At 53.7% G+C, this 22,529-nt stretch overlaps 1 protein-coding gene across 6 annotated transcripts in view; it reads left to right on the forward strand.

Moving 5' to 3' along the window:
- NOS2 (nitric oxide synthase 2) overlaps positions 1 to 22,529 on the forward strand; it is a 54,235-nt gene that overhangs the window by 16,214 nt on the left and 15,492 nt on the right. For 4 of the 6 annotated variants that reach the window (XM_073798000.1, XM_073797997.1, XM_073797998.1 and 1 more), the window contains 20 exons: positions 341 to 482; positions 574 to 713; positions 2,037 to 2,211; positions 2,305 to 2,406; positions 5,501 to 5,695; positions 6,767 to 6,849; positions 7,368 to 7,512; positions 8,381 to 8,485; positions 9,435 to 9,484; positions 9,810 to 9,984; positions 10,728 to 10,860; positions 11,740 to 11,818; positions 12,607 to 12,788; positions 14,936 to 15,099; positions 16,069 to 16,276; positions 17,885 to 17,972; positions 18,655 to 18,776; positions 19,093 to 19,241; positions 20,207 to 20,401; positions 21,002 to 21,574. In XM_073798000.1, the coding sequence (XP_073654101.1) occupies positions 341 to 482; positions 574 to 713; positions 2,037 to 2,211; positions 2,305 to 2,406; positions 5,501 to 5,695; positions 6,767 to 6,849; positions 7,368 to 7,512; positions 8,381 to 8,485; positions 9,435 to 9,484; positions 9,810 to 9,984; positions 10,728 to 10,860; positions 11,740 to 11,818; positions 12,607 to 12,788; positions 14,936 to 15,099; positions 16,069 to 16,276; positions 17,885 to 17,972; positions 18,655 to 18,776; positions 19,093 to 19,241; positions 20,207 to 20,401; positions 21,002 to 21,121 (2,752 nt within the window). In that variant the 3' untranslated portion in view covers positions 21,122 to 21,574. Of the gene's footprint in view, positions 1 to 340; positions 483 to 573; positions 714 to 2,036; positions 2,212 to 2,304; positions 2,407 to 5,500; positions 5,696 to 6,766; positions 6,850 to 7,367; positions 7,513 to 8,380; positions 8,486 to 9,434; positions 9,485 to 9,809; positions 9,985 to 10,727; positions 10,861 to 11,739; positions 11,819 to 12,606; positions 12,789 to 14,935; positions 15,100 to 16,068; positions 16,277 to 17,884; positions 17,973 to 18,654; positions 18,777 to 19,092; positions 19,242 to 20,206; positions 20,402 to 21,001; positions 21,575 to 22,529 lie in introns of those variants that run through there. The other 2 variants (XR_012328711.1, XM_073797999.1) reach the window with 1 other exon arrangement.

Consider the following 22,529-nt stretch of genomic DNA (forward strand, 5'->3'; position numbering starts at 1 on the left):
TTGCAAAGAGAACTATGGTGCAGCTAGGGAAAGGGTTGGGCAGCTAACCGTGCCCGAGGGGTGGGGAGGGTTCCCTGGAGGACGTGGTCCCCGGGCTGGTCTGGGAGGTAGGAGCTGCAGGAAGAAGAAGGAAGGAGAGGGTATGTCAGGAAGTGGACGGGTTACACAGAGGCCAGCGAGAGCTTGGCATGTCTCAGAGCTGCAGGGGTTTGGTTCAGTTAGCTCGGGTGCAGAGGGCTGGGGAGTGGGAAGATAGGAGGGGACAGGGGACCTGTTGGGGATGGCTGGAAGCGCACACTGAAGCTGGGTGGTAAACAGCACTGTCTTCACCTTGGGGAAGGTCGGCCATCACCGTGTTCCCCCAGCGGAGCGACGGGAAACATGACTTCCGGGTCTGGAACGCCCAGCTCATCCGGTATGCCGGCTACCAGATGCCTGATGGTACCATCAGAGGGGACCCTGCCAGCGTGGAGCTCACCCAGGTACTAGATCCGGCTCCGGTGGGTGACAGTGGAGCCCAGAGGGGTCAAGGGACTTGGATCTCCAGACTCACTTGGCCTGTCTTGTTTTCAGCTGTGCATCGACCTGGGCTGGAAGCCCAAGTACGGCCGCTTCGATGTGGTGCCTCTGGTCCTGCAGGCTGATGGCCGTGACCCTGAGCTCTTCGAAATCCCTCCCGACCTTGTGTTTGAGGTGCCCATGGAACATCCCAAGTAAGCAGGCTGTGGGTGCCGGGGGTGTGTGTTCACATGCATGCCCCCTCCTTTCCTAAGTGAAACCTCAGACCTCAGGATCCTCCCTGCACCTCCCCCAAAGCCCGGCCAGCAGCAGGTGATACCCAGAAGGGCCAACTTTCAAGGCCTGCCTTGTCGCCCTTGTACAGCAACTCTGCACTTGCATGTCGGGCCTCAGACTTATAATGAGATGCTGATGGTGACAGGAAAGCAATGGCTTAGACAGACCAGGCTCTAGCAGCTTGGGAAGAAGTGACCTCAGGAAAGGAATCCTTGAAAGGCTCTGAGATTCTCACACTGTGCAGCCCAGGCCTCTTTGACCTTCCTGCCAACTCTCTTAGCCATCCCTCTCCTGACTGATGACAGTACTTCAAGAGCTCATCTGGTTCAGCCCCTCCTCCAGGCAGCTCTAATAATTACAAAAATACCTGCATACATTGACACTCACTATGTAGCAGGCATTAGGCTGGGCTCTTCTTTTTGTCCCTTGAATATACTGAACTTACTCCTACCTCAGGGCCTTTGCACTTGCCCTTCCCTCTGCCTGACATGCCCTCTCTCCAGAATTTTGCAGACTTCATTTCTTCTTGTCAATGAGGTATTTCCCGAATGTTACCCATTCTGAGAAGCCTCTTCTGAACACCCAGTCTAGAGTAGGCACCCTCACCCTCCATCTGACACATCACCTTGTCTTTATTTTCCTATTTATTTATTTGTTTACCTACTTATAGTCTGTAAGGTCCTTGAGAATTAGGGATCTTGTCTTTCTTGTTCGGCAATATATCCCCAACACGTAGCAGGGCGCCTGGCTCATAGTAAGTGCTCAATTATAAATATTTCTGGAATGAATGAATATACAAATAAAGGATACTGTTATTTTCACAATAATCCCATGAGTTTGATGCTCTTATCTCTATTTTGTTGGTGGGGATGCTAGGGCTCAGAGAGGCTAAATAATATCCCAAGATTACACAGCTAGTAACCAGTAAGGCAGAACTTGAACCCAGGCTTTCTGCACTGGAATCCTTACGTGCTGTGTTATGTTGGGTTCTCAGCATTTAGCACAGGGCCTGTCATATACTTGATGCTTAATATGTTTGCGTGAATGAACTCGTGATTGAATGTATAATTAGCAAATGACACGTGGTGCGTCAATTCACCTCTCCAGGTGGGATGAACTTAGAGATCAGCACTTGGAAAGGAGTTTTCTTGGTGCACTCTTTCTCTGAAGCTTTTTTTGGGGGGGGATGAGTGTGGGCCAAAGTGAAGGCCCCATTGCCACCAGCTCTGCCTCCCTACCAGGTATGAGTGGTTCCGGGAGCTGGAGCTGAAGTGGTATGCCCTGCCGGCCGTAGCCAACATGCTGCTTGAGGTGGGTGGCCTTGAGTTCCCAGGGTGCCCCTTCAACGGCTGGTATATGGGCACAGAGATCGGAGTCCGGGACTTCTGTGACGTCCAGCGCTACAACATCCTGGAGGTAACGAAGACCGTCCAGCTGGGCCGGCTGGAGGTGCGGGCCTGCAGCTGGGATCCAAGAGACTGACTCACCCCCATTTCTCTGCCTTTGCAGGAAGTGGGCAGGAGAATGGGCCTGGAAACACACAAGGTGGCCTCACTCTGGAAGGACCGGGCTGTCATTGAGATCAATGTCGCTGTGCTCCACAGTTTCCAGGCATGTCTGGTGTTTGCGGGTCTGAAGGCTTTCTGGTTAGAAGGTCGTCTGGTCCAGCCGCCCATGTCATGCTTGATTTTCCCCTTACGGCACTGCTCATTTATTCACGCATCCAACAATGTTGAACACCCTGTTTGTGCCAGGCACAGTGCTAGGTGCTGGGGATAGAGAGACAAGCCCTCTCAAGTCTGCTAGTGTAAACTTGAATGCTTCTAGCAACAGGCAACTCCTTACCTCCCAAGGCTGGTCAATCCCTGCTCTTGAGCACTGAATCCTGTCCTCTCTCAATTTTCAAGGACTTTACTCCTGAAAATCCTCCCCACCCTCTGCCCCGTAACATTGATACCTTCTTATCCACTGGATCATTCCCATCAATGATCAGTAAGCTGTAATGATTCCCATCTCAAAGAGATAAATGGCTAGCTAACCAAATACTCCCCCTACCCAGCTACTACCTTGTTTCTCTGCCTCCCTTTTACGGCAAAACCATTGAAAGACCTCGTTACACGTCCTCATCCCCCAGCCGCTCCAGTCAGGCTTTTATCCTCCACACCTCTGCCAGTGGAATTCTGGCTGTTGTTCAAACTCACCAAGATGCTTCCCCACTAAGGGCCTTTGCACTTGCTTTTTCCTCTGCCTAGAACACTCTTACCATGAATCATCCCGTGACCGGCTCCTTCCCTTCATCCAGGTCTCAACTGTCCCCTCTTCAGAGTAGCCCTCCCTGACGACACCATAAACAAAGGCATCCTCACCCACTTCCATCCTATCTTTCTTATTCCTTTAACCTTTTCTTCCTTTTCCTTCATAATCCTGATTAGCTCCTGACATTATGGAGTCCATCTGCTTCTTTCTTTGTTTCCCCCATTAGAATGTAAGCTCCATGGGGCAGGGACCTTGTCTCTCTTGTTCACTGCTCTACCCCTGGAGCCTAGAAGAGTGTCTGGCACGTGGCAGATGCTAAAAAAATATATGTATTGGATGAATGAATGAGAGGCCACGTCCACCTGAGCAGTTGTTGCTCTTGCTTCCCTCTCTGAGCAATGACAGCCACCAAACACAGCAGGTTGGCTCCTGTGTGGGACTGAGCCCTCCAGTCCATCTGCTGCTCTCCTATAAACACTCCCCTTCCTTTGGGGAAGGAGCCACGGACGTGTGAAACTATTACTTTAGAAGCTGGGACCATGTCCACAAAGTTGGCAGATGCCCTGGAGGCCAGACCGCAGGGCAGAGGGTCATTCATTCATTCAGCAAAGTTTTATTGTGCATTTTCCATGTGTCAGGCCCTAGGCCAGGCCAAGAGTGTGAGCGGTGAACAAAATAGACAGAAACCCTGGCCTTGTGGGATGTAGTGGGAGCTGACATTAAACACCCAGTAAATACATATTATCACACACTGTTCCCCAGAGCTTGTCACGCTGTAGGCATGTCAAGCTTGTGCCTGATTTTGGGGAGTGGGGGGGGGAACGGGGCAGCTCCGAGACAGGACAGGAAGAGCCTCCTGGGGCTGACCCAGCTCGGGAAGGCCCCACTGGCTGTGGATCACACATCCTGACTCCTGCAGGCTCCCAGCATCAGCTCTGATATTGGCAGGATGCGGATATGTCCCAGGAAACTGCTGACCCTCAACTGTCTCCTGACCATTGCTGACCACGTCCCTCCACTGCTTGAGAGTCTCCAGGACTTCCTCATGACCCTCCTTCAGGGTCAGCTTCAAAAGACTTGGCCTCATTTCCTCATCTGTAAAATGGAGATAATAATGGTACCTCCCTCACTAGGTTACTGTAAGGATTAAATGAAAATGAATGCAAAATATTTAGCTGCATTGCCTGACCCATAGTGATCACTCAAAAAACATTAGTTTTGTTGTCATTATTATTTATTACTGTTACAACTATTCTCACAGCTCTCATCATTCATCAACTCCTGCGCCTAAAACCGGTCTGGCACCCAGTAGTTGCGGTGTGTGTATGTATAGAATTTTAGAAGGCATAGCTGATCCTACTGGAGCCCACTGGCTCCTCTCCTGCCTCCCGGCCTTGACTCATGCAGTGTCCTCCTCCGGGACTGCCCGTCTGCTGCCTAACTGGTACCCATCTCTCAAAACTCACTTCCTCTTAGAAACTGTCTCTAAAATCCCCGATCTCTCCTCTGAGCCCCTGTGTGAGCTAAGCCCTCCCTCGGCCCTCTGTCAGCACCTGCACTCACCTCCATCATAGCTTCTATCAGACCATGTGAAATGGCTGACGTCCTTCTGCCTCCCACAGTTAGAGTATGATCCAATGCAGAGAAGAGGCCACGTCTTTCACCTCTGTATGCAACACCTGGTAGATAGAAATAACAATAGCGGCTAACATTCATTGAGCACGTTTTATGCTTTACTTGTATTATTTGATTGCATTCTTTCAACAACGTCATGATGTAGGAACTATTACCATCCCCATTTTACAGATGAGGAAACTGAGGTTAAGGAACTAATAGCTCAAAGTAACATGGCTAATAAGAGGCCAAGGTTTGAACCACTCCATGAAACCAATGTCTCTTGACTACATGAGTTGCTCCAGACGATGTGGCTGCCCTTGTTGGATCATTCCAGGAAGGCTCAGACCCCTTGGCTTCTAATTTTAGGATGTGGGACATTGTGGTGATTTGCCTTCCAGGCACTGTGGTTCCCCCCAGTGCTTCAGTCCTCTTCCTCCTTGGCTGAGACAGCCACATCTTTGGGAAGGTGACTCCTGGAACTCTTTACCAACAAGTGAAAACAAGCCACTGTGCTTTGACTCATCAGCATCCAGAGAGCAATCTGTGGGAGTCCAGGGAGACCTGTGGGCCTGGGAAGCTGGACACTGCCCGCAGAGGGCCAAGCGGGAGCAGCGTGTGGCCTGTGGGCTGACCATGGCTATGGTGACTGCTTGGGCTCAGAGGCTCTGAAAATACTTTGCATTTGGGTATTTATTTTCAGCAGTGAGAAGGGGGCCAGAGGGGATTGTGGTCCCATTTTACAGATTGCCAGGCCCTTCCATAGTCCATCTGGGAGCCCTGCAGCCAACCGACCGCTCTCCTCAACTCGCCTTCTTGCCTCCTTCTGATTTAGAAGCATAATGTGACCATCATGGACCACCACTCAGCTGCAGAGTCCTTCATGAAGTACATGCAGAATGAGTACCGGTCCCGAGGGGGCTGCCCAGCTGACTGGATTTGGTTGGTCCCCCCAATTTCTGGAAGCATCACCCCCATGTTCCACCAGGAGATGTTAAATTATGTCCTGTCCCCTTTCTACTACTACCAGGTAAGAGAGGGGCCTTCCTCTCCTTTCTGTCTTGGGAGCTCAGGGGTGGAGAGAGTGTGTGTGTCTGCACGTGTGTGCATGTGTGTACACATGTGTGCGTGCGTGTGTGTTTGCATGTGCCTGTGCACACGTGTGCTCACTAATGCAGGATATACAAGGAAGGATCGGGGACACAGAGGCATATTTTTAATGCTTTTCAGGCTTCACTCAAGGATGCTTTTGTCCATTTCTACAGAAGTGAGACTGAAGGGAATACCTTTTATGGTACCTTTCGTAGCCTGTTGCTCTGATGGAGTTTAAGCTCCTGAGGGCGACCACCATTGTGCCCGCCTGCACGGGAGGGCTATAGACAGTCACATGACATAATGGTGAAGAGCTTGGCTCCCAGGTCAGATACATCTGGGGGTGATTCTCCCACTTCCTAGCTGTATGATCTTGGGTGGGTCATTTCACCCATCTAAGCCCTGGTTTTCTCATCTCTAAAAGGATGGTCATCAACTCCACGGTGGAGGAGGTTGTGTGGATCACATGAGCTGGTGTACGTAACAGCTCAGCCCAGTGTCCAACCCAGAGTGCACTCAGGAACCGTTACCCAGTGAAACGATCTCAGTTTTTGTCAAAAAGCTCTTTGGTTAGATTTGGGGAAGAGCTTCCTTACTCTAAAAGCGATAAGTAGTGTGACTGACTGCCTGGGATAGTTTGTGCCTGTGGTCATAGCACCTTCGTCTACTCTCAGAGGTATCCCAGGGCAGACTATGCAATATATACAATCTGTATAGCCTTCCTAGTGATCAGATACCAAAAGGAAAGAGATGTGCAGCCTCTCCCTTCCAGGGACACACTGATGAGTGACAGTCAACTGTTCGTGTGCAGGTTCTGTGCCGGACATGAGCTACAACTTGGAGGGAGACAGACAGATGCAGCCCTTCCCCGTGGGGCTTTCAGTGAAAGGGTGGGGACAGGGCCTGCTCAGCCCCGCAACTCACGAAGGGCATGAAGGGCCTTCTGTCTCTCCAAGCTCAAGCCAAGCCAGGGCCCACCTTGCCCACATATCTGCCCTCTTTTCTGAAGGTGGAGGCCTGGAAAACCCACGTCTGGCAGGATGAGAGGCGGAGACCCCGGAGAAGAGAGATTCGATTCAAAGTCTTGGTCAAGTAAGTGGGAGCAGCCAGTGTTGACATCTGAACCTCAGCCCTTCCTTCTAGACCTTGAAGGGCAGGGAACAATGAGAAAGGGTTTGGAGGGACTTCCCTGGTAGTCCAGTGGTTAGGACTCTGCGCTTCCACTGCAGGGGGCATGGGTTCGATCCCCCGTTGGGGAACTAAGATCCCGCATGCTGCACAGTGCGGCCAAATAAATAAATAAATTAATTAATTAAAAGGTATATTAAAACTATAAAAAAGAGAGAGAGAAAGGGTTTGGCTCCCAGAAATCCAGACACCAATTCCCAGGGTCACCTGCCACCTCTGTCCCAGCCTTCTCTCTCCTCCATTTTCCCAAAGGGGCTGAGTGGTGGGTTGAGTGGGGGAGAGGAGGAGAAGGGCGGTGAGCCAGGGTTGATAGCTGGTGAGAAACCTGGGTTCTTTTCCCTCGATCTGCTGCACTTTAAATGCTGGGGCCCCGTCTTCCTCTGGAGGCTGACTCAGCACACAGAGCATGTCTGTCCCCACAGAGCCGTGCTCTTTGCGTCAGTGCTGATGCGTGAGAAAATGGCTTCCCGGGTCAGAGCCACGATCCTCTTCGCAACAGAGACAGGAAGATCAGAAACACTGGCCCGGGACCTAGGGGCCTTGTTCAGCTGTGCCTTCAACCCTAAGGTAGCCAACTCAGCCTGTGCACGGAGAAGTCTGGGGCAAGTTACAATGATGGCTCTGCTCCTGCATGTCCCCAAGCGTTGGGCATGCTGATGTTTATTGAAAATCTGTGATAGAAGGAGAGAGGTGTGTCCAGGGATTCCCAAACTTACCTAGTAAATAAGCTTTTCATAGTGTTCCAGGGAACACAGTTTGAGAAACACCTTCTTAAGGTTGCTAAGTCTCGATATACATGAGGTGTTCTAGATGGATTTTATCCACATTTACAGAACACCTCCTATACAGGGTGCAGTGCTAAATGTGAAGGGAGCGGAGGACGAATAAGATGCAGAGAAATAAAACAAAACTCCCAAGGGTGACTCATTCCTTCCACCAGTGTTGGATTTGATCCTCCATCACTGAAGGCCTCCTGGGTCAGGTAGGCCTGGGTAGAACCACGAGGCCGTGACACATGTCACCTGAGATTAGCTTCAGGCAAAGCATTTGGGTCCCCGAGGTGCCAGAGGAGCTGTCAATTTTGTTACCTGCTCATCCCGTTTTTGTGGAAAATATGTCCACGCACTCAGAATTCAAGATAGCAATGGAAGCGGTGAGACGTGCTCTGATTTGGGACATGCAGTATTTTGGAGGCAAACCCTCCAGGGCTTGCTGATGTGTTCGCGTGGGAGAATCAAAGAATCGAGGATGCTGTGTTCACATAGGTTCAGTAGACAGGGATTTGTTAAGTCCTCACCTCCTCTGTGCCGGGCACCAGGGGACCGAGATGACAAAGGGGACTCCTGGCCTGAGTAGGATGAGGGGAGCGCTGGGTGTCTGGGGAGGGCGCCAGCCTGGGAAGCAAGGGCTGATGTCCACCCTGGGTGCCGTGCAGGTTCTCTGCATGGACGAATACAGGCTGAGCCATCTGGAGGAGGAACAGCTACTGCTGGTGGTGACCAGCACGTTTGGGAACGGAGACTCCCCTGGCAACGGAGAGGTGGGTGGCCTGAGTCCCAGGGGTCTGGGGTCTGGTAGAGCCCAAGAGGACCAAGGAAAGGATCTGGGGACTCAGCATGTTCTAAGGAGGGCACTCGGGAGTGAGAGCTCTTATCACTCTGGGTCGCCCGAAGGTCAGCCATTGGCTGCCTCCTTCGTAATTTCCTCTGTGTGCGTGAGCTGCCTTTCCTGTGACGTGCTTAATATATTTCAGTAAATTGACCTGCCTTTTTAAATTCAAAAATTCATGTTTAAAGGAAACTTTCTATCACTCTCACAAATGGAAAGCCAGCAGAAATTGGTCCCAGGTAAATCCAATGAAAGCCAAGCAGTTACTGAATTCTAGCTGGATACTGTTGCCTAACCATGGCTTGCTTTGGTTTTTAAAAAGAGTAATAAGCAAGTATGAGAGAAGTGTTAAGTCTCCATTAGCAGCAGTCTGAGATTTTCTCCCTAGTGTTCAGGACAAAAGAATGAAATAATTGAAAGAGGAATAACTAGAAAAAATTAAAGAAGAAAAGAATACTTTCTTACCATGTGATTTGACACTAGTTTCCACCTAAAGTTATCTTGAGTTCCTGGGAAATCAGGGTTATTTCAGAGAATACGGGACCAGTTGTCACTCTGACAAGAAGAGAGGCTCATGTCCTGTCAGGAGTCCCTCTGGAGATGCCCTGCTATAAGGCAGGCCCCCCTCTGCCAGGGCTGGATGGGCTGGGGGTTGGGCTGTCCTCGCCCCCCACCAAAGGTCAGGCCCACATGAGTTGCTAAGGCTGAACTTGTCCCTGAGTCCCAGCCAGGCGGCCCCACCTAAACCAACTTCCCTGCGAGCACCTTGAACTTTCTCCTGCCAGATATGTCCAGTTTTTAAATGAGCCACCAGAAGAAAGGGAAAAGTGGTGCTTTTATTAATCCTGTCCTGGGAACTCTGTGGTTCTCTCTCTTTCTAGAAACTGAAGAAGTCCCTCTTCATGCTGAAAGAACTCACCAACAAGTTCAGGTAAATCTCTTCCCCACTCCCAGAGTCTGGGTTCCAGGGACGGAGCTGGGTGTGTATAAGTGGGAACTTCCTGGGATGTCCAGGCCCAGAGACAGCCTGTTCTCAGAGGTGTTGTGGGTCAAAGCAGGGACACCAAGTCCCGTTCACAGTTCTGCAGGCCAGGCATGGGGTTGGTCGTGGGAGTTGGAGACGAGGCTCGGGAACCAGGGAGGACAGGAAGGGGGTGTGCACGGGCGGTCCTTGCCCAGCTGGGGCGCGAGGGCCGGAGGCTGGCCTGTGGACGGGGTCAGCTCACCCAGGCTCCGTGCGTGTCCTCCTCGGGCAGGTATGCCGTGTTTGGCCTCGGCTCCAGCATGTACCCTCAGTTCTGCGCCTTTGCTCATGACATCGACCAGAAGTTGTCCCAGCTGGGGGCTTCTCAGATCGCCCCAACAGGGGAAGGGGACGAGCTCAGCGGGCAGGAGGAGGCCTTCCGTGGCTGGGCCGTGCAAACCTTCAAGGTCAGTTCACAGCCGGAGCTGCCGCACAGCACCGGGAGGGAGGCTGCGGTGCACTCGTGCCCAGGACACCTGTGCTGGGCATCCTGCGTGGCATGACCCCTGCTGGGTCCTATAGGCGTGGTCCCGGGTGTGGGCCGGGATCGCAGGCCTGAGAGCTCAAGTCGCTGCTGCTTTCCCACAGCCCCCAGAAGAGCTCCACTTGACGCCTCCCTGCCCTCGGGAAGCTGTGGTTGAAGATCTTTCCCCCTCTGATTATCCAGGTCACCTCCTGACATCCTTGTCTTGTTCCAGTGTCCCAGCCACAGAGAACCTGGGGACAGGGATATCTCAGTAGGTCTTTATCACCTGTGGCTTGACCCCACTGACTGAGAGAACTCCCTGAAGCAAAGCGTTTCACCCAGCAGTGGGTCTTACGAGCACCACCTTGAGTGGGTCCGACATGGTTCCCAAGCCCACGTCTCCTCCACACGATTCCATGTCAGGAAAATGGGAGTAATCACACCTGTGTCATAGTGTGGGCATGCGGATACAACGAGATGCTGTCATTATTAATATTCATAATAATAGCCATAGCTACTATGTGCTAGGACCAGCCATGTTTTGGGTTCTCATAACAGCCCAACCAGATAAGTGTGTTAGTAATTACACAAAGCTCTTAGCTCAGTTGCAAGGACTTAAAAAATAGTAGCTGCTGCTGATGACAGGGGTGTTGATTAACACCAGTCGGCTCCACCTTTGTCCAGGCAGCCTGTGAGACGTTCGATGTCCGAGGCAAACACCACATCCAGATCCCCAAGCTCTACACTGCCAATGTGACCTGGGACCTGCACCACTACCGGCTCGTGCAAGACTCGCAGCCTTTGGACCTCAACAAAGGTACCTGCTTCCCTGCACCACACGGAGCTTGCTTGCCCTTCCTGCTGGGGTGGGTGTCTCTGAGTCCTGAGCCTAGGGTCAAGGAGGCCACTAAGACCCTCTGAACAGAGGCAGCTAGTCTGGGGCTACCAGGCATCTCTCTCTTGTTGGGTCCAAGAGCCTGCTGGGATGCAAGACTTGCAGGCGTGCTTCGTCTCTGAGAGAGGCGGTTTAGGAGGAGACCCTGGGAGGGCAGTGGAGAGAGAAGGACGCTCCTATGTGCCAGGCACTGTGCTGGACTCTTTGTGCACCTGCTCTAAGTGATCCCTGACACTCATCCTGTGAGAAAGGCACAGACAGAGAAACTGAAGTTCAGGGAGGTGCAGCAAGTTGCTAGCAGACGGCCCAGGTGGGATCTGGGCCCCAGCCTTCCCGCTCTAATGGCAGCCAGGTATTATGAAGAACATTTTTCAGAGGCAATTCCAGGCTACAGTCTGGGAACTCTGAACGGCCCGTCTGGATGCTGTGCTTCTGTGCTTCCTCTTTTCCTATACCAGGACTACAGAGGTCCTACACATTTCCTCACGCTTAGGATATCCCCAGCTTCAACTACGCTCTCCTGCGGATCCCAAGCCATGGGATGTCCTAGAAATTCCCATATCGGGGCATTTGCATTGCATTTCCCAATACCTAGCAGCAGCACAAGCATCCTCTTCAAACCAAGGGTCTTTATTTGTGATTCAGAAACACAGTGGGGAAAAAAAGAAGGGAAGGAAAACCCCAGCACCACCACAGTAAGACACCCCAGGGCAACGTCTGGGTGTAATTGACTCAGCACGTGGAGGCTGCCCCGCCAACTTAAGAGCCACGTTGCCACTTCACTGTCTCTCTGTCCCACAGCCCTCGGCAGTATGCACGCCAAGCACGTGTTCACCATGAGGCTGAAATCGCAGCGGAATCTGCAGAGTCCAAAATCCAGGTAGGGCAAAGGAGAGGGCTTCTTGGGTGACATTCCACAGATTTTATTTTCATCCGGGAAAGACCAGAGCAAGTCAGTCTTAGAAAGGAGAGGAGGGAAGTGTCCACCGGCATTCGCTAAGATGCCGCTGGGAGGGTCAGCTTGATTGCTAACCCCTGTGGCCACCAGCACCTTTACATTGGGTCTGCATTAACCATGGGCCAGTTTTCCAGCTTGGGAACGAGGCACCTGCTCCACTTCCTGTCCTTTGTGACTTAACTATTTCACCAAAAGGGGAGGGCAAGAAACACTCAAACTATTTGGCTTTCTTAAGAACTTTCAGGAAAAGTTTTGGCAGGGAAGGACCTTTCCCCGCCAGGTCAGCCAGCAGTGTGGATTCTCTGTAGGTTTTGTTTTTCTGTGCTGTCCTTACATTCATTAGCAAAAGTGGGCTGTGTTCTGATAAGAACCAGATTTGTGCTAGACACTAGGAAAGGTTTGTCTCGATGCCCACATACCTCCTAGTGCGATGCTTTCTTTAGGCGGAGTCTGTGGTCAAGCTCTTGAGGGCTTGGGAGGGCTGCATGGGAGGATTCCTGTTCACCCTCTCCCCACGGAGAAGCCGCAGGCCGGGTCAGCCCCGGGCCCCTCTTGAGCACCCCAGCCTCGGAATGCCGGCAACCCGTGTTCATGGAACCGGGCAGGAAAATGAAAATAGGGCACGTTTCCTGGGGAAACTGGCCCACCCATCAGGGAGTGCTGGAGGAAATCCTGGTGGCGTAACCAGAGGCTTCTTTTTCCTTCTGCAGCCGTACCACCCTCCTGGTGGAACTCTCCTGTGAGGGCAGCCAAGGTCCAAGCTACCTGCCGGGAGAGCACCTCGGAGTTTTCCCAGGCAACCAGCCAGCCCTGGTCCAAGGCATCCTGGAGCGAGTGGTGGATGGCCCTGCCCCCCACCAACCCATGCGCCTGGAGACCCTCTGCGAGAACGGTGAGCCCGCTGCACAAAAGCCTCAGCTGAGGCCGCCCCCAGCATCCTCCCACCAAGCCCCAGCCCCACTGACGGGCTGGGCCCGGACCTGCGCTGCAAACGGGCAGCTAACCCTGTCCTTCCTGCTGAGTGGTGGGCCTCTGAAGCCCGCGCCAGAGCAGCCTTGTACGTAGTCATCGACCGGCTGCCTGGCCAACAGGAAGGGCTGCTTCTTTGGGACTATCTGCCCAGCACCAGAGGCTGGGCTATCTTTCCCCTTCATTCTTTGCTTACCCGGCCACTTTTGTTGGTTGACCGATTCATTTTTCCATCAAAATTTTAACTACTCACATCTATATACCAGGCAGGCCCTGGGCTACAAAAATGAATGAGACTCCGTGTCTGCCCCCAGAAAGCTCACTACCTAGTACAGGATGCAGATATGCAAAAATAATAATTATTATTATTTTTGTCATAATTATTATAATAATAATAACAGTAGCAGCCACTTTTGGGGGGTAGTTCCTTGATGCCAGCATTTTACCAATACATGCATGGTCTCTTTAGTCCCACAACAGACACACATGTGCAACTTGCTTGGTGACACGATAGAGAAATGTGGAAACTATGAAAATGGTGAGCTTTGAAGATTCAGGTCCCTGATCCATCGCTTACTAGCAATGTGACCTTGGGCATAGGCGTTAACCTCCCGAGGCTTTGTTTCTTTGTCTCTAAAATAGAGATGATAGAGCCTTCCTCGCAGGGCTGTGGTGAAGAACAGATGAGTAGATACGTGTGTGTACAACCTTCACCACAATTCCTGGCACCAAACAAATGCAGGAATGGAGGAATCCATTTCCCAGGGGCTAATCGACATTTGTCCGGAAGGTCAGAGGAAGGTAGTTTAATACACCCTTTGGATCCCAAATTTTATGCTTTGGAATTTATATTGCATTTTCATGGCATTCTAATTTCATACTGCTTCCCCATCGAGGGTCTCATTTATGCCCACCTTCTGTGGGCAATGGGCAGGGCCAGACCATGGGTGACCAGGAGAGCTTGGCTCCTCCTGGCCATCCTAACTGGAGAGATGAGGCTGTCCGGGGGAGGGGTCAGAGTCCCCGTTGTGTGCTAAGGCGAGGCTCTCAGCCTATGTGGTGAGCACGGCACTGGGTGACAGGCACTAGGAGAGGAAAACGAATGAAATCAGCAATCACAGGCCTTCCAGCCCTTTGGACTAGCTCCCTGGCCTTAGCGTCCTCTGCAATCATGATACCTCCAAAAAATGTGTCCCCCTAAAGAGAGTGGCCAAAATAGGACAGCAGGAGCCTGAGAAGCAAAGTCTGGCATTGTTCCCCACTGTCCAGGAGTGTGTGAGAGAGCCTGCAACTCGGGGGTAAGAGGACAGAGACATCCTTGTGACTGTAGGGGGACAGATGTGACTCCTCAGGCCTGGGGTCTAGAGGAAACAATGTAATACTAATATTTTTACCTAATACGTGTACTGTTTCATTCAGTCCTCATGCAAACTCAGCAGGACAGGTTTTATTATCACGTCCATTTCACAGAGACAGAACCCAAGTTCAGAGGGTTCAGTCAGCCTACTAGTAAGTGGGGAGCCAGAGTTTGAACCCATGTGTACTGGCTCCAGTGTCCATGCTGTGACCGCCCTGCATACGGCCTTTTGGCACTCCTTGAGACTTGCCACCTCACTTTGGGCTGAGGGCTGCTCACCCAGTCACCCCTGGAGACTGCAGTTATGGGCTTTTCTCTAAATGAAGAACTGGCCTCTGGGGTGTACATCAGTCTTTGGTGAATTTAGTCGTGGTGAGTCTGTAGTTCAGCTGTGTGTGTCCTGCTGAAGTTCAGGTCTGGGCCAGAGAGCGACTGGACTCTGGTACATAGTTAGTTTTGCAGGATTGTGTCAACTTGGGTGCCCTTTGGAGGGCTGTTGACCAGCCTTTCCTGGCAGCCCTACTGCTGGGCACCATCTTCCTGCACTTGAGTTGGGCACATGAACCCTTTTGCTGTTCCTGGAACCAGAACTCCAGTGTCTTCTCTCTCCTGCAGCTGGAGGGTAGAGGGTGTCTATCCCAGATGCCTCATCACTCTTTGGGAAACCTAAATGGGGCCTTTTTCCCATCCTGACTCCTTTCTTCCCTATCCAGGCAGCTACTGGGTCAGGGACAAGCGACTGCCCACCTGCTCACTCAGCCAGGCTCTCACCTATTTCCTGGACATCACCACCCCGCCAACCCAGCTGCTGCTCCGAAAGCTTGCCCAGCTGGCCACGGACGAGGCTGAGAGGCAGAGGCTGGAGACCCTGTGCCAGGTGAAGGTCGGGGCTGGTGGGTGAGGCAGGAGCAGGGCCCCAGAGTCGGGGACATTCTGAGCCTAGAGCTGGTCTTTAACCTCCAAGGGGAATCCACCCCAGCTTCCCAAAGTGCGATTTGTCAAAGGCTGGGAGGAAGCCAGGCATCCTCTCCTGTCCCATCTCTAGGACGTAGTTGTGTCAAGTGAACTGAATTGTTTTGAATGTCTGCAGGATGCAACCAAAGTGCACTTCCTCAGAAATGAGCTAGAAAAGGAGAGCCGCTCTGTCTTTTATTCCCCACACCTGGAACAAGCCTGGAATTTAGGAAGTGATGGAGGATGGGTGGTGTGGATGAATGGATAATGGACATAGTAACAGATGGGTGGTTGAATTAATAAATGAATGAGAGAATGCATTAACTCACCTGCAACTTTCTAGACCCAAGTCTTTGCAAAAGGCACTGAATATCATTATTACCGTCACCATTATCGCTAATTATCTTCCTTCCAGCCACCTCCACTGCCCTTATCCTGTGGCTGCACTGCACTAACCTGGCACACATTTTCTCACTTAATTCTCACAACATCCCCATGAGGTAGGTGATGCTATCCTCATTCCACAAAGGTTAAGTAATGAGGACGAGATCCCACAGATAGTAAGGGCGTTCGGTCAAGATTTGAACCCAGGTCTGTATGATTCTGAAGCCCTTCCCCAAATTAGATTAGAATAAAGATTTGACTCCTGCCTGCAAGTTGCTGACAGTTCAGTTCTAAGCACACAAGTTAGAGAAATGCTACTCATTGGCCTGAGCTCCTCCAGGACAGGAACGTTTTCCTCTCTAGCTCGGCGTTCTCAGCACCGTGGACAGCACCTGGTTCTTTGAAGTGTGTGCGGTGGGAGTGGATGAATGAATACTGGATTGTGACAGCCTCTTCCCTCTGTGTGGGGCAGGCGCCCTGAGACACTCATATTGCCCTTGGCTTTCAGCCGTCTGATTACAACAAGTGGAAGTTCACCAACAGCCCCACCTTCCTGGAGGTGCTGGAGGAGTTCCCGTCCCTGCGGGTGTCCGCCAGCTTCCTGCTCTCCCAGCTGCCTGTCCTGAAGCCCCGGTATTACTCCATCAGCTCCTCCAGGGACCACGCACCCACGGAGATCCACCTCACCGTGGCCGTGCTCACGTACCGCACCCGAGGTAAGGCTGGGGCAGAGGCTGTGGAGCGGCCCACGTCTGCTCCTTACTGGGCAGCTGTTCCACATCTCTGAGCGTTGGTCTCATCATCATTAAACACCCACCTTCCAGAGCTGTTAACAGCGATAGGAGGAGTATGGGAGAGACTACCATGAACCAGGCACTGAGCTAACGTCTTTGTGTGTGTGTGATCGGTAACCACGTGAGACGAGAGCTGTGTGCATTTCACGGGTGAGGAAACTGAGGCACAGAGAGGTTAAGCCACAGGTTCAAAGTCACCCTGGTAGCAGGTGGAGAACGGAGATGCAAACCCAGGTAGTCTGACTGCTGAGTCCAAGTTCTTAACCACCATACTCCTCTCTACTGTCCAACTCCTGTTGGGACAATTTAATGAGATCAGATGTGGAAAGTACCCAGTACTTAGTGGGTGCCCAGCGATTCTTAGTCTTCCTGATAGTCCAGCCTAAATACAGGGGTGATTCTGCCTTGATGGTTCATTCATTCACTCACTCATTCAGCGATGAGTTATTTCATACCTCTTTATGCCTGGCACCACGGTGGGTGTGGAAATACAGCACACATAGACCCTGCCCTCATGGAGCTTCCCATCTAGAGGGAACCATGAAGAGAGACTCATAGAAACAGACAGCTGTCATTGTGTAGGTGCTAAGAAGGAAGGTGCAGGGTGCTGTGAGGGCAGAGGACGGGGGATGGGCTGACATACACTGGGAGGTCCCACACCTTGTCCCGCTGGATGAACCACGCCCCTGCCCTCTCCCCGTAACTGAGCATTGCCTGGGTTGGCAAAGCTGGGGAGCTTTGCCCTTTGTGCTCTGAGAAGCACAGTCACACAGTTCCTGAAAACTGGGCAGAGACTCTCTTTGCTCTGCTAGAGAATGTCTGCAGAGGCCAAGTCTCAACCCTCAGACCAGGAGAGGAGAGGCAGGCACATCCTGTGAGAGCAAGGTTCCACCCAGAGGAGAACCAGCGGGACTTCTCGAGTTGGTTGAAGGTCCCCTTAAATGCTGGGCCATTGGGAAGGGAACCTGGGGTTTCCACAAGCCCAGGAGGGGCCGCCGGGGGAGACAGAGATGGAAGAGCAGACCGGAAGGCGCAGCAGCTTGTCCATCACCCACCCAGGGTTCCTACCAGCAAGGGCTGTACTCCTGAAGACACTGCGAGGAAGTGACTGTGGTCACCCTGAGGGGCCACTTTGTGCTACTGTCATCGGAGCTGAGTGATGGGCTGGGAGGGTCCCTGAAGAAACTCTTGGAAGGAGCATCGGAGTAGGAGTTAGGGAAGCTGAGCTGTGACCTGACTCTACTGCTACCCGAGTGACCTTGTACAAGTCACCTTCCCTCTCTGAGACTCAGTTTCTGCAGTGGCACAAGGAGAGCCTTGCACACTCTCTGAGTCCCTTTCAGCTTTTGCCAGCTCTGGGCGAATAGAGGGTGGAACTCAGAACCAGGAGAAAAACATTCCTTTGATTAAAGCCTGCAGAGTGCCTGAGCGGGCAATTCAGGGAGGTGCGTCAGTGTGGGAGGAGCCACTGAGAAGGTTCACGCAGGGGTGGGAGGGACGATGCTCGTCAGGTGTGTGCTGTCCTTACAGACGGCCAGGGTCCCCTACACCACGGCGTCTGCAGCACATGGCTCAGCAACCTGAAGCCCCAAGACCCGGTGCCCTGCTTTGTGCGAAGGTAAGCACCCCCTCCACTGTGTCCATCACGGGACCACTGGCCCCGGGGAGTACTGGGTTGAAAGGGAGGAATCTGGGGTTTATTTCTTTTTTCTTTTTTTGCTGTACGTGGGCCTCTCACTGTTGTGGCCTCTCCCATTGTGGAGCACAGGCTCGGGACGCGCAGGCTCAGAGGCCATGGCTCATGGGCCCAGCCGCTCTGCGGCATGTGGGATCTTCCCGGACCAGGGCACGAACCCGTGTCCCCGGCATCGGCAGGTGGACTCTCAACCACTGCGCCACCAGGGAAGCCCAATCTGGGGTTTAGATGCCACTCTGGGCCCCTTGGCCCGTAAAGAAGGCACGAGGGTCCCACTGGGCCTCTCCATTCTAACCCCCAGTGGTAGAGCATGGCCAAGTCTCTAGCAGGGACAGACGTGGCAGCGATGTTGGGGCCCAGGGTACAATGAGGCTCAGCCTTTCTCAGAGGGACCCCAGGGCAAGGTGATGGTGCGCCTGGACAGGGGACGTGAAGCAGCCCGCAGGACTTGAGAAATCAACTTTTAGCTCGTTGTCTTTTCTATCCCGCAACACTACCACCCCCGGCCACCCCCCCCCCCCGCCAGCTCCCCAGCCCCTGTCCTGCGTGTGCATCCGACCCAGGGTGTCTGAGGACGGGGCCTCTTTCCTCCTGTCCCCTTCAGTGCCAGCGGCTTCCAGCTCCCCGAGGACCCCTCCCACCCTTGCATCCTCATCGGGCCTGGCACGGGCATCGCCCCCTTCCGCAGCTTCTGGCAGCAGCGGCTTCATGATGCCGAGCACAAAGGTACAGCTGGAGGGTTTTTGGGGGTGCGGAGGGGGTACCAGGTGGTGCCCAGCACCTGCCTGGGAGTAGAAATGAAGCTGTAGCCACCCCACAGATGTTTCCTGGCCCCTCTCCCAAGTTTGCCTCAGCCTGTATGGACAAAGGATGTGAATGCCCTGGGCCTCAGTTTCCTCATCTGTAAAGTGGGGACAGTGCTAGATAGAACGTGGGGATGAAATGGAATTCTAGTTGGGTGCGCAGCTCGGCAGGCCTTGAAGCATGGCCCACCCGCCCTCTGGTGGCCATCCTGGTAACTGCAGCCTACTGGGTCTTGCAGGTCTCCAGAGTGGCCGCATGACCCTGGTGTTTGGGTGCCGCCGCCCAGATGAGGACCACCTCTACCGGGAAGAGATGTTGGAGATGACCCGGAAGGGGGTGCTGCACGAGGTGCACACAGCCTATTCTCGCCTGCCTGACCAGCCCAAGGTAAATGCTGCAGCTGCCCGCGCAGGGGTGGAGCATTAAAAGCACAGACTATGGTGGGTGCCTGGCTCCCCGCAAGCCCCTCAATTCCCTGAGCCTTCACCTCCTCAGCTCTAAAATGGAGGCGATTATACAGTCACCGGAGTGGCGCTGTGAAGCGATTGTGTTCACTCTTCCAGGAGAAGAGACGGGCCCTGAGACGTTCAGGGCTAAGTCAGAGTCACATGTGAGCCAATCCCCAGTGCCCAGCCTGCTGAAGGTCCTCGGCCGGCATGTACAGCTGTCGGGGGCGGGGCGAGGTGGTCCAGGTCGGCTTCGCGCTCCAGCACAGCATGGCTGGGGGGCAGCCGCTGCTCCCAGCACGGCCCGCGGACCGGCTCTGCTGTGCCGGGTAGTACTTTGCCCCATGAGCCTGGGGGGTCGGAAAAGACTGTTGGCTCAGCCTTTGTGAACTGATCCCATTGGGCTTCTCCCAGACCTGGCACTCTGTGCCCAGTGCCAGGGTCACTGGGGATCTTGTGTAGAGAAAGAGGAGAGAGTCCCCCGTTGACTCCAGGACTTCTGTGTAACTGGGGAGAATTACACGGGGCATCTTGAGGACAGAGATTCCCTTTTGTGGGGTGCAGGCAGGTGGGCCTCAGAGCTCTGGACAGGGTAAGTGGCTTGATGATGCCTCTTTGAAGCTCGGTGAATTCAGAGCAGATCAGGGAGCCCCACTAGAGTCAGCTCCTCAAGGGCATGGCTGTGGCCAGTATTCACCTCTCCAGCCCCAGCCCAGGCCTGGGCCGGGCAGGGCACCCGTGCACCTCCTCATCTCGAGCCTGGTCCCCGTGCAAGGCCCTGGCCAGGAGGGTGCTCACCCCGCCACCCCTCCCACCTCCTATTCATCTCCCCGTGGCCGGCAGGCCTGACCGCAGCCTTCGCCCCCAGCACTGGGGGCCTGGACCCACCATCTCCTCTGGCTTCAGGTCTACGTTCAAGACATCCTGCGGCAACAGCTGGCGGACGAGGTGCTGCACGTGCTCCACGAGGACCAGGGCCACCTCTACGTCTGCGGGGACGTGCGCGCAGCCCGGGATGTGGCCCGCACCCTGAAGCAGCTGGTGGCCACCGCGCTGAGCCTAACTGAGGAGCAGGTGGAGGACTATTTCTTCCAGCTTAAGGTAGGGCCGCTGGCGTGTGGGCTCGGGATGCAGGCCAAGAACATGGGCCAGGGAGCCAGGGCCAGGGGGGTCAGGCTCACAACAATCTGGGCTCAAAGGAATCCTAGAGGTGGCGGGAGGTCAGAGCTGGTTGGGCTGTTAGAAGGCCTAACTGTACATCCTGGTCTGGCTGCTCACTTAAACAAAGGCAAACATGTTGATTTTTCTACAAGACTCTCAGAGCCCCTGACAGGCTGCTGTGTGTCGTGGCGCTTCAAGACTGGGAGAAAGTACACGGCATTTCCCAACCATATTTACCTCAGAGCCCACATTTCCTGGAGCCCCTTGTGAGACAAGCACTGGACGGGCTTTAGCGTCCATCAGAAAGCTTGGAGAGATGCTCTGGTGGTCCACGCCAGAGCAGGTGTTCATGAGGGTTACATCGTCTAAGTGAGATTCGAGTATAATCTAAGCATGACAGTTGGGAAGGCAAATGGCTCATGAGTGTAGGTGTGATGGGGAAGCAGGGGGACCCTTGGGGCTTGGCCCAGCTCGGACCTGATGAGTGAGAGATCGCTGCACCAGCAGAGCTGACACCTTGGTCTCTGTTTTCCCTTAAAGAGCCAGAAGCGCTATCATGAAGATATCTTTGGTGCTGTATTTCCCTATGAGGTGAAAAAGGATGGGGCAGCGGGGCTGCCCAGCAATACCAGAGCTCCAAGCGCCCACAGGAGAAGTTAAAGCTGCCACTGTAGAATTTAAGGATGGTGCCAACTCTCGATTTTCTGAGGTCACAGGACTGGGGATATTGGAGGGAGATTATATCCCCAAGCCTCACATCTTGTTTCCCCATATCCTTCCCTCTCAAATGCTTTACTTGACCTGCTACCCAGTAGCAGCCTGGACTGAGTGAGCCCCTTGCCGGGGTGATGGAGAGATGGGCCTCCCCGGTCCCTTGGAGACTAGATCTGCAGTGCCAGGCCTGGCCAGTGGGTGAGAAGGATGGAACTTCCTTGATCGCACCACTTGAGTGACCACCAGGAGGCGCTGTCACGTCACTCTGTATTTAGCGGCCTGTGTACAGTTATTTATGCCTCTGTATGTAAAAAAAACAAACCCCAGTCTGCCTCTTGAGCCTTCCTTGTATGACTCCTTGATGGAGATATTTATACGAAATGCATTTTATTTTAACCACATTGTATGTGCGTGTGGGTGTTTTGGAGGGAAAGCAGCCTTAAGCTGTATAGAGTTGAGACTGAGGGGTGCCACAGCCTGGACAAAACTCCCCCACAAAGGGACATATCAGCGTGGCCCCATTGCTCCTCTGAAATGCCCACCGGGTACGGGGACAGCACACGGAGTTCTGTGCACATCTGAAGACACGTGATGGGGGTAAGGAAGCGCAGCCCGGCCTGCGGGCATGAGCTGCACCTCAGGAGGCGTCTCACACGGGGTGTGGCAGGGGCGCGAGGCTGCCAGGTCTTTAGCGAAGGCCTAGACCACAGCCCGGTCTTACGCGGTCACCGCCTTTTGCTCTGGGGCTGCCTGTTTCGTGAAAGTTTGGCCAGTAACGATTTGGGCCCTGGGTGACAGCACAGGCGAGGCTGGGCTGCGTGTCAAGGACTTGGCAGTGAGGGAAGGACACACGTCTTTCACGGGGAAGGCTTCTCAAGGGACTGAGCCCGGTGAGAGCAAGGAAGGAACTCAGCCAGGGGCTAAGCGAGGGTTTGGCAAAATCTGGCTCCCGGCTTGGGCTGGGACTCTGTCTCACTGGCTCCCCGGCCCGCTTCTCCCCTCCACCACTCCTGCTCGGGTCCGGTAGCGGGGGAGAAAGGGGCATGCGACCTCAGCGTCCCAGCGACGCATCTGCACGACAGTCCCCTAGGCCAGTGCCTCTCCCACTCCAGCGTGCAGCAGACCACCTGGGATCTTGTCACGTCGCAGGCGTTGAGGAGGTCCGAGGCAGGGCCGGGGATTCACGGCCCCAGGTGCTGCTGGTACTGCTGGTCTGAGGATGCTCTGAGCCCCACCCTGGTTCCCGAGGACAGGATTCTTGGAGCTAGCAGGATGCGTTGGCATCGTGGGGACACAGAGCCATCCCCATGCCCTGGCTCAGTGACTGGCAGAACCCCGCACGCTGACTCTCTTT

The sequence above is a fragment of the Tursiops truncatus genome, chromosome 20 (assembly GCF_011762595.2).
Source record: "Tursiops truncatus isolate mTurTru1 chromosome 20, mTurTru1.mat.Y, whole genome shotgun sequence".
Taxonomy (NCBI): Eukaryota; Metazoa; Chordata; class Mammalia; order Artiodactyla; family Delphinidae; genus Tursiops; species Tursiops truncatus.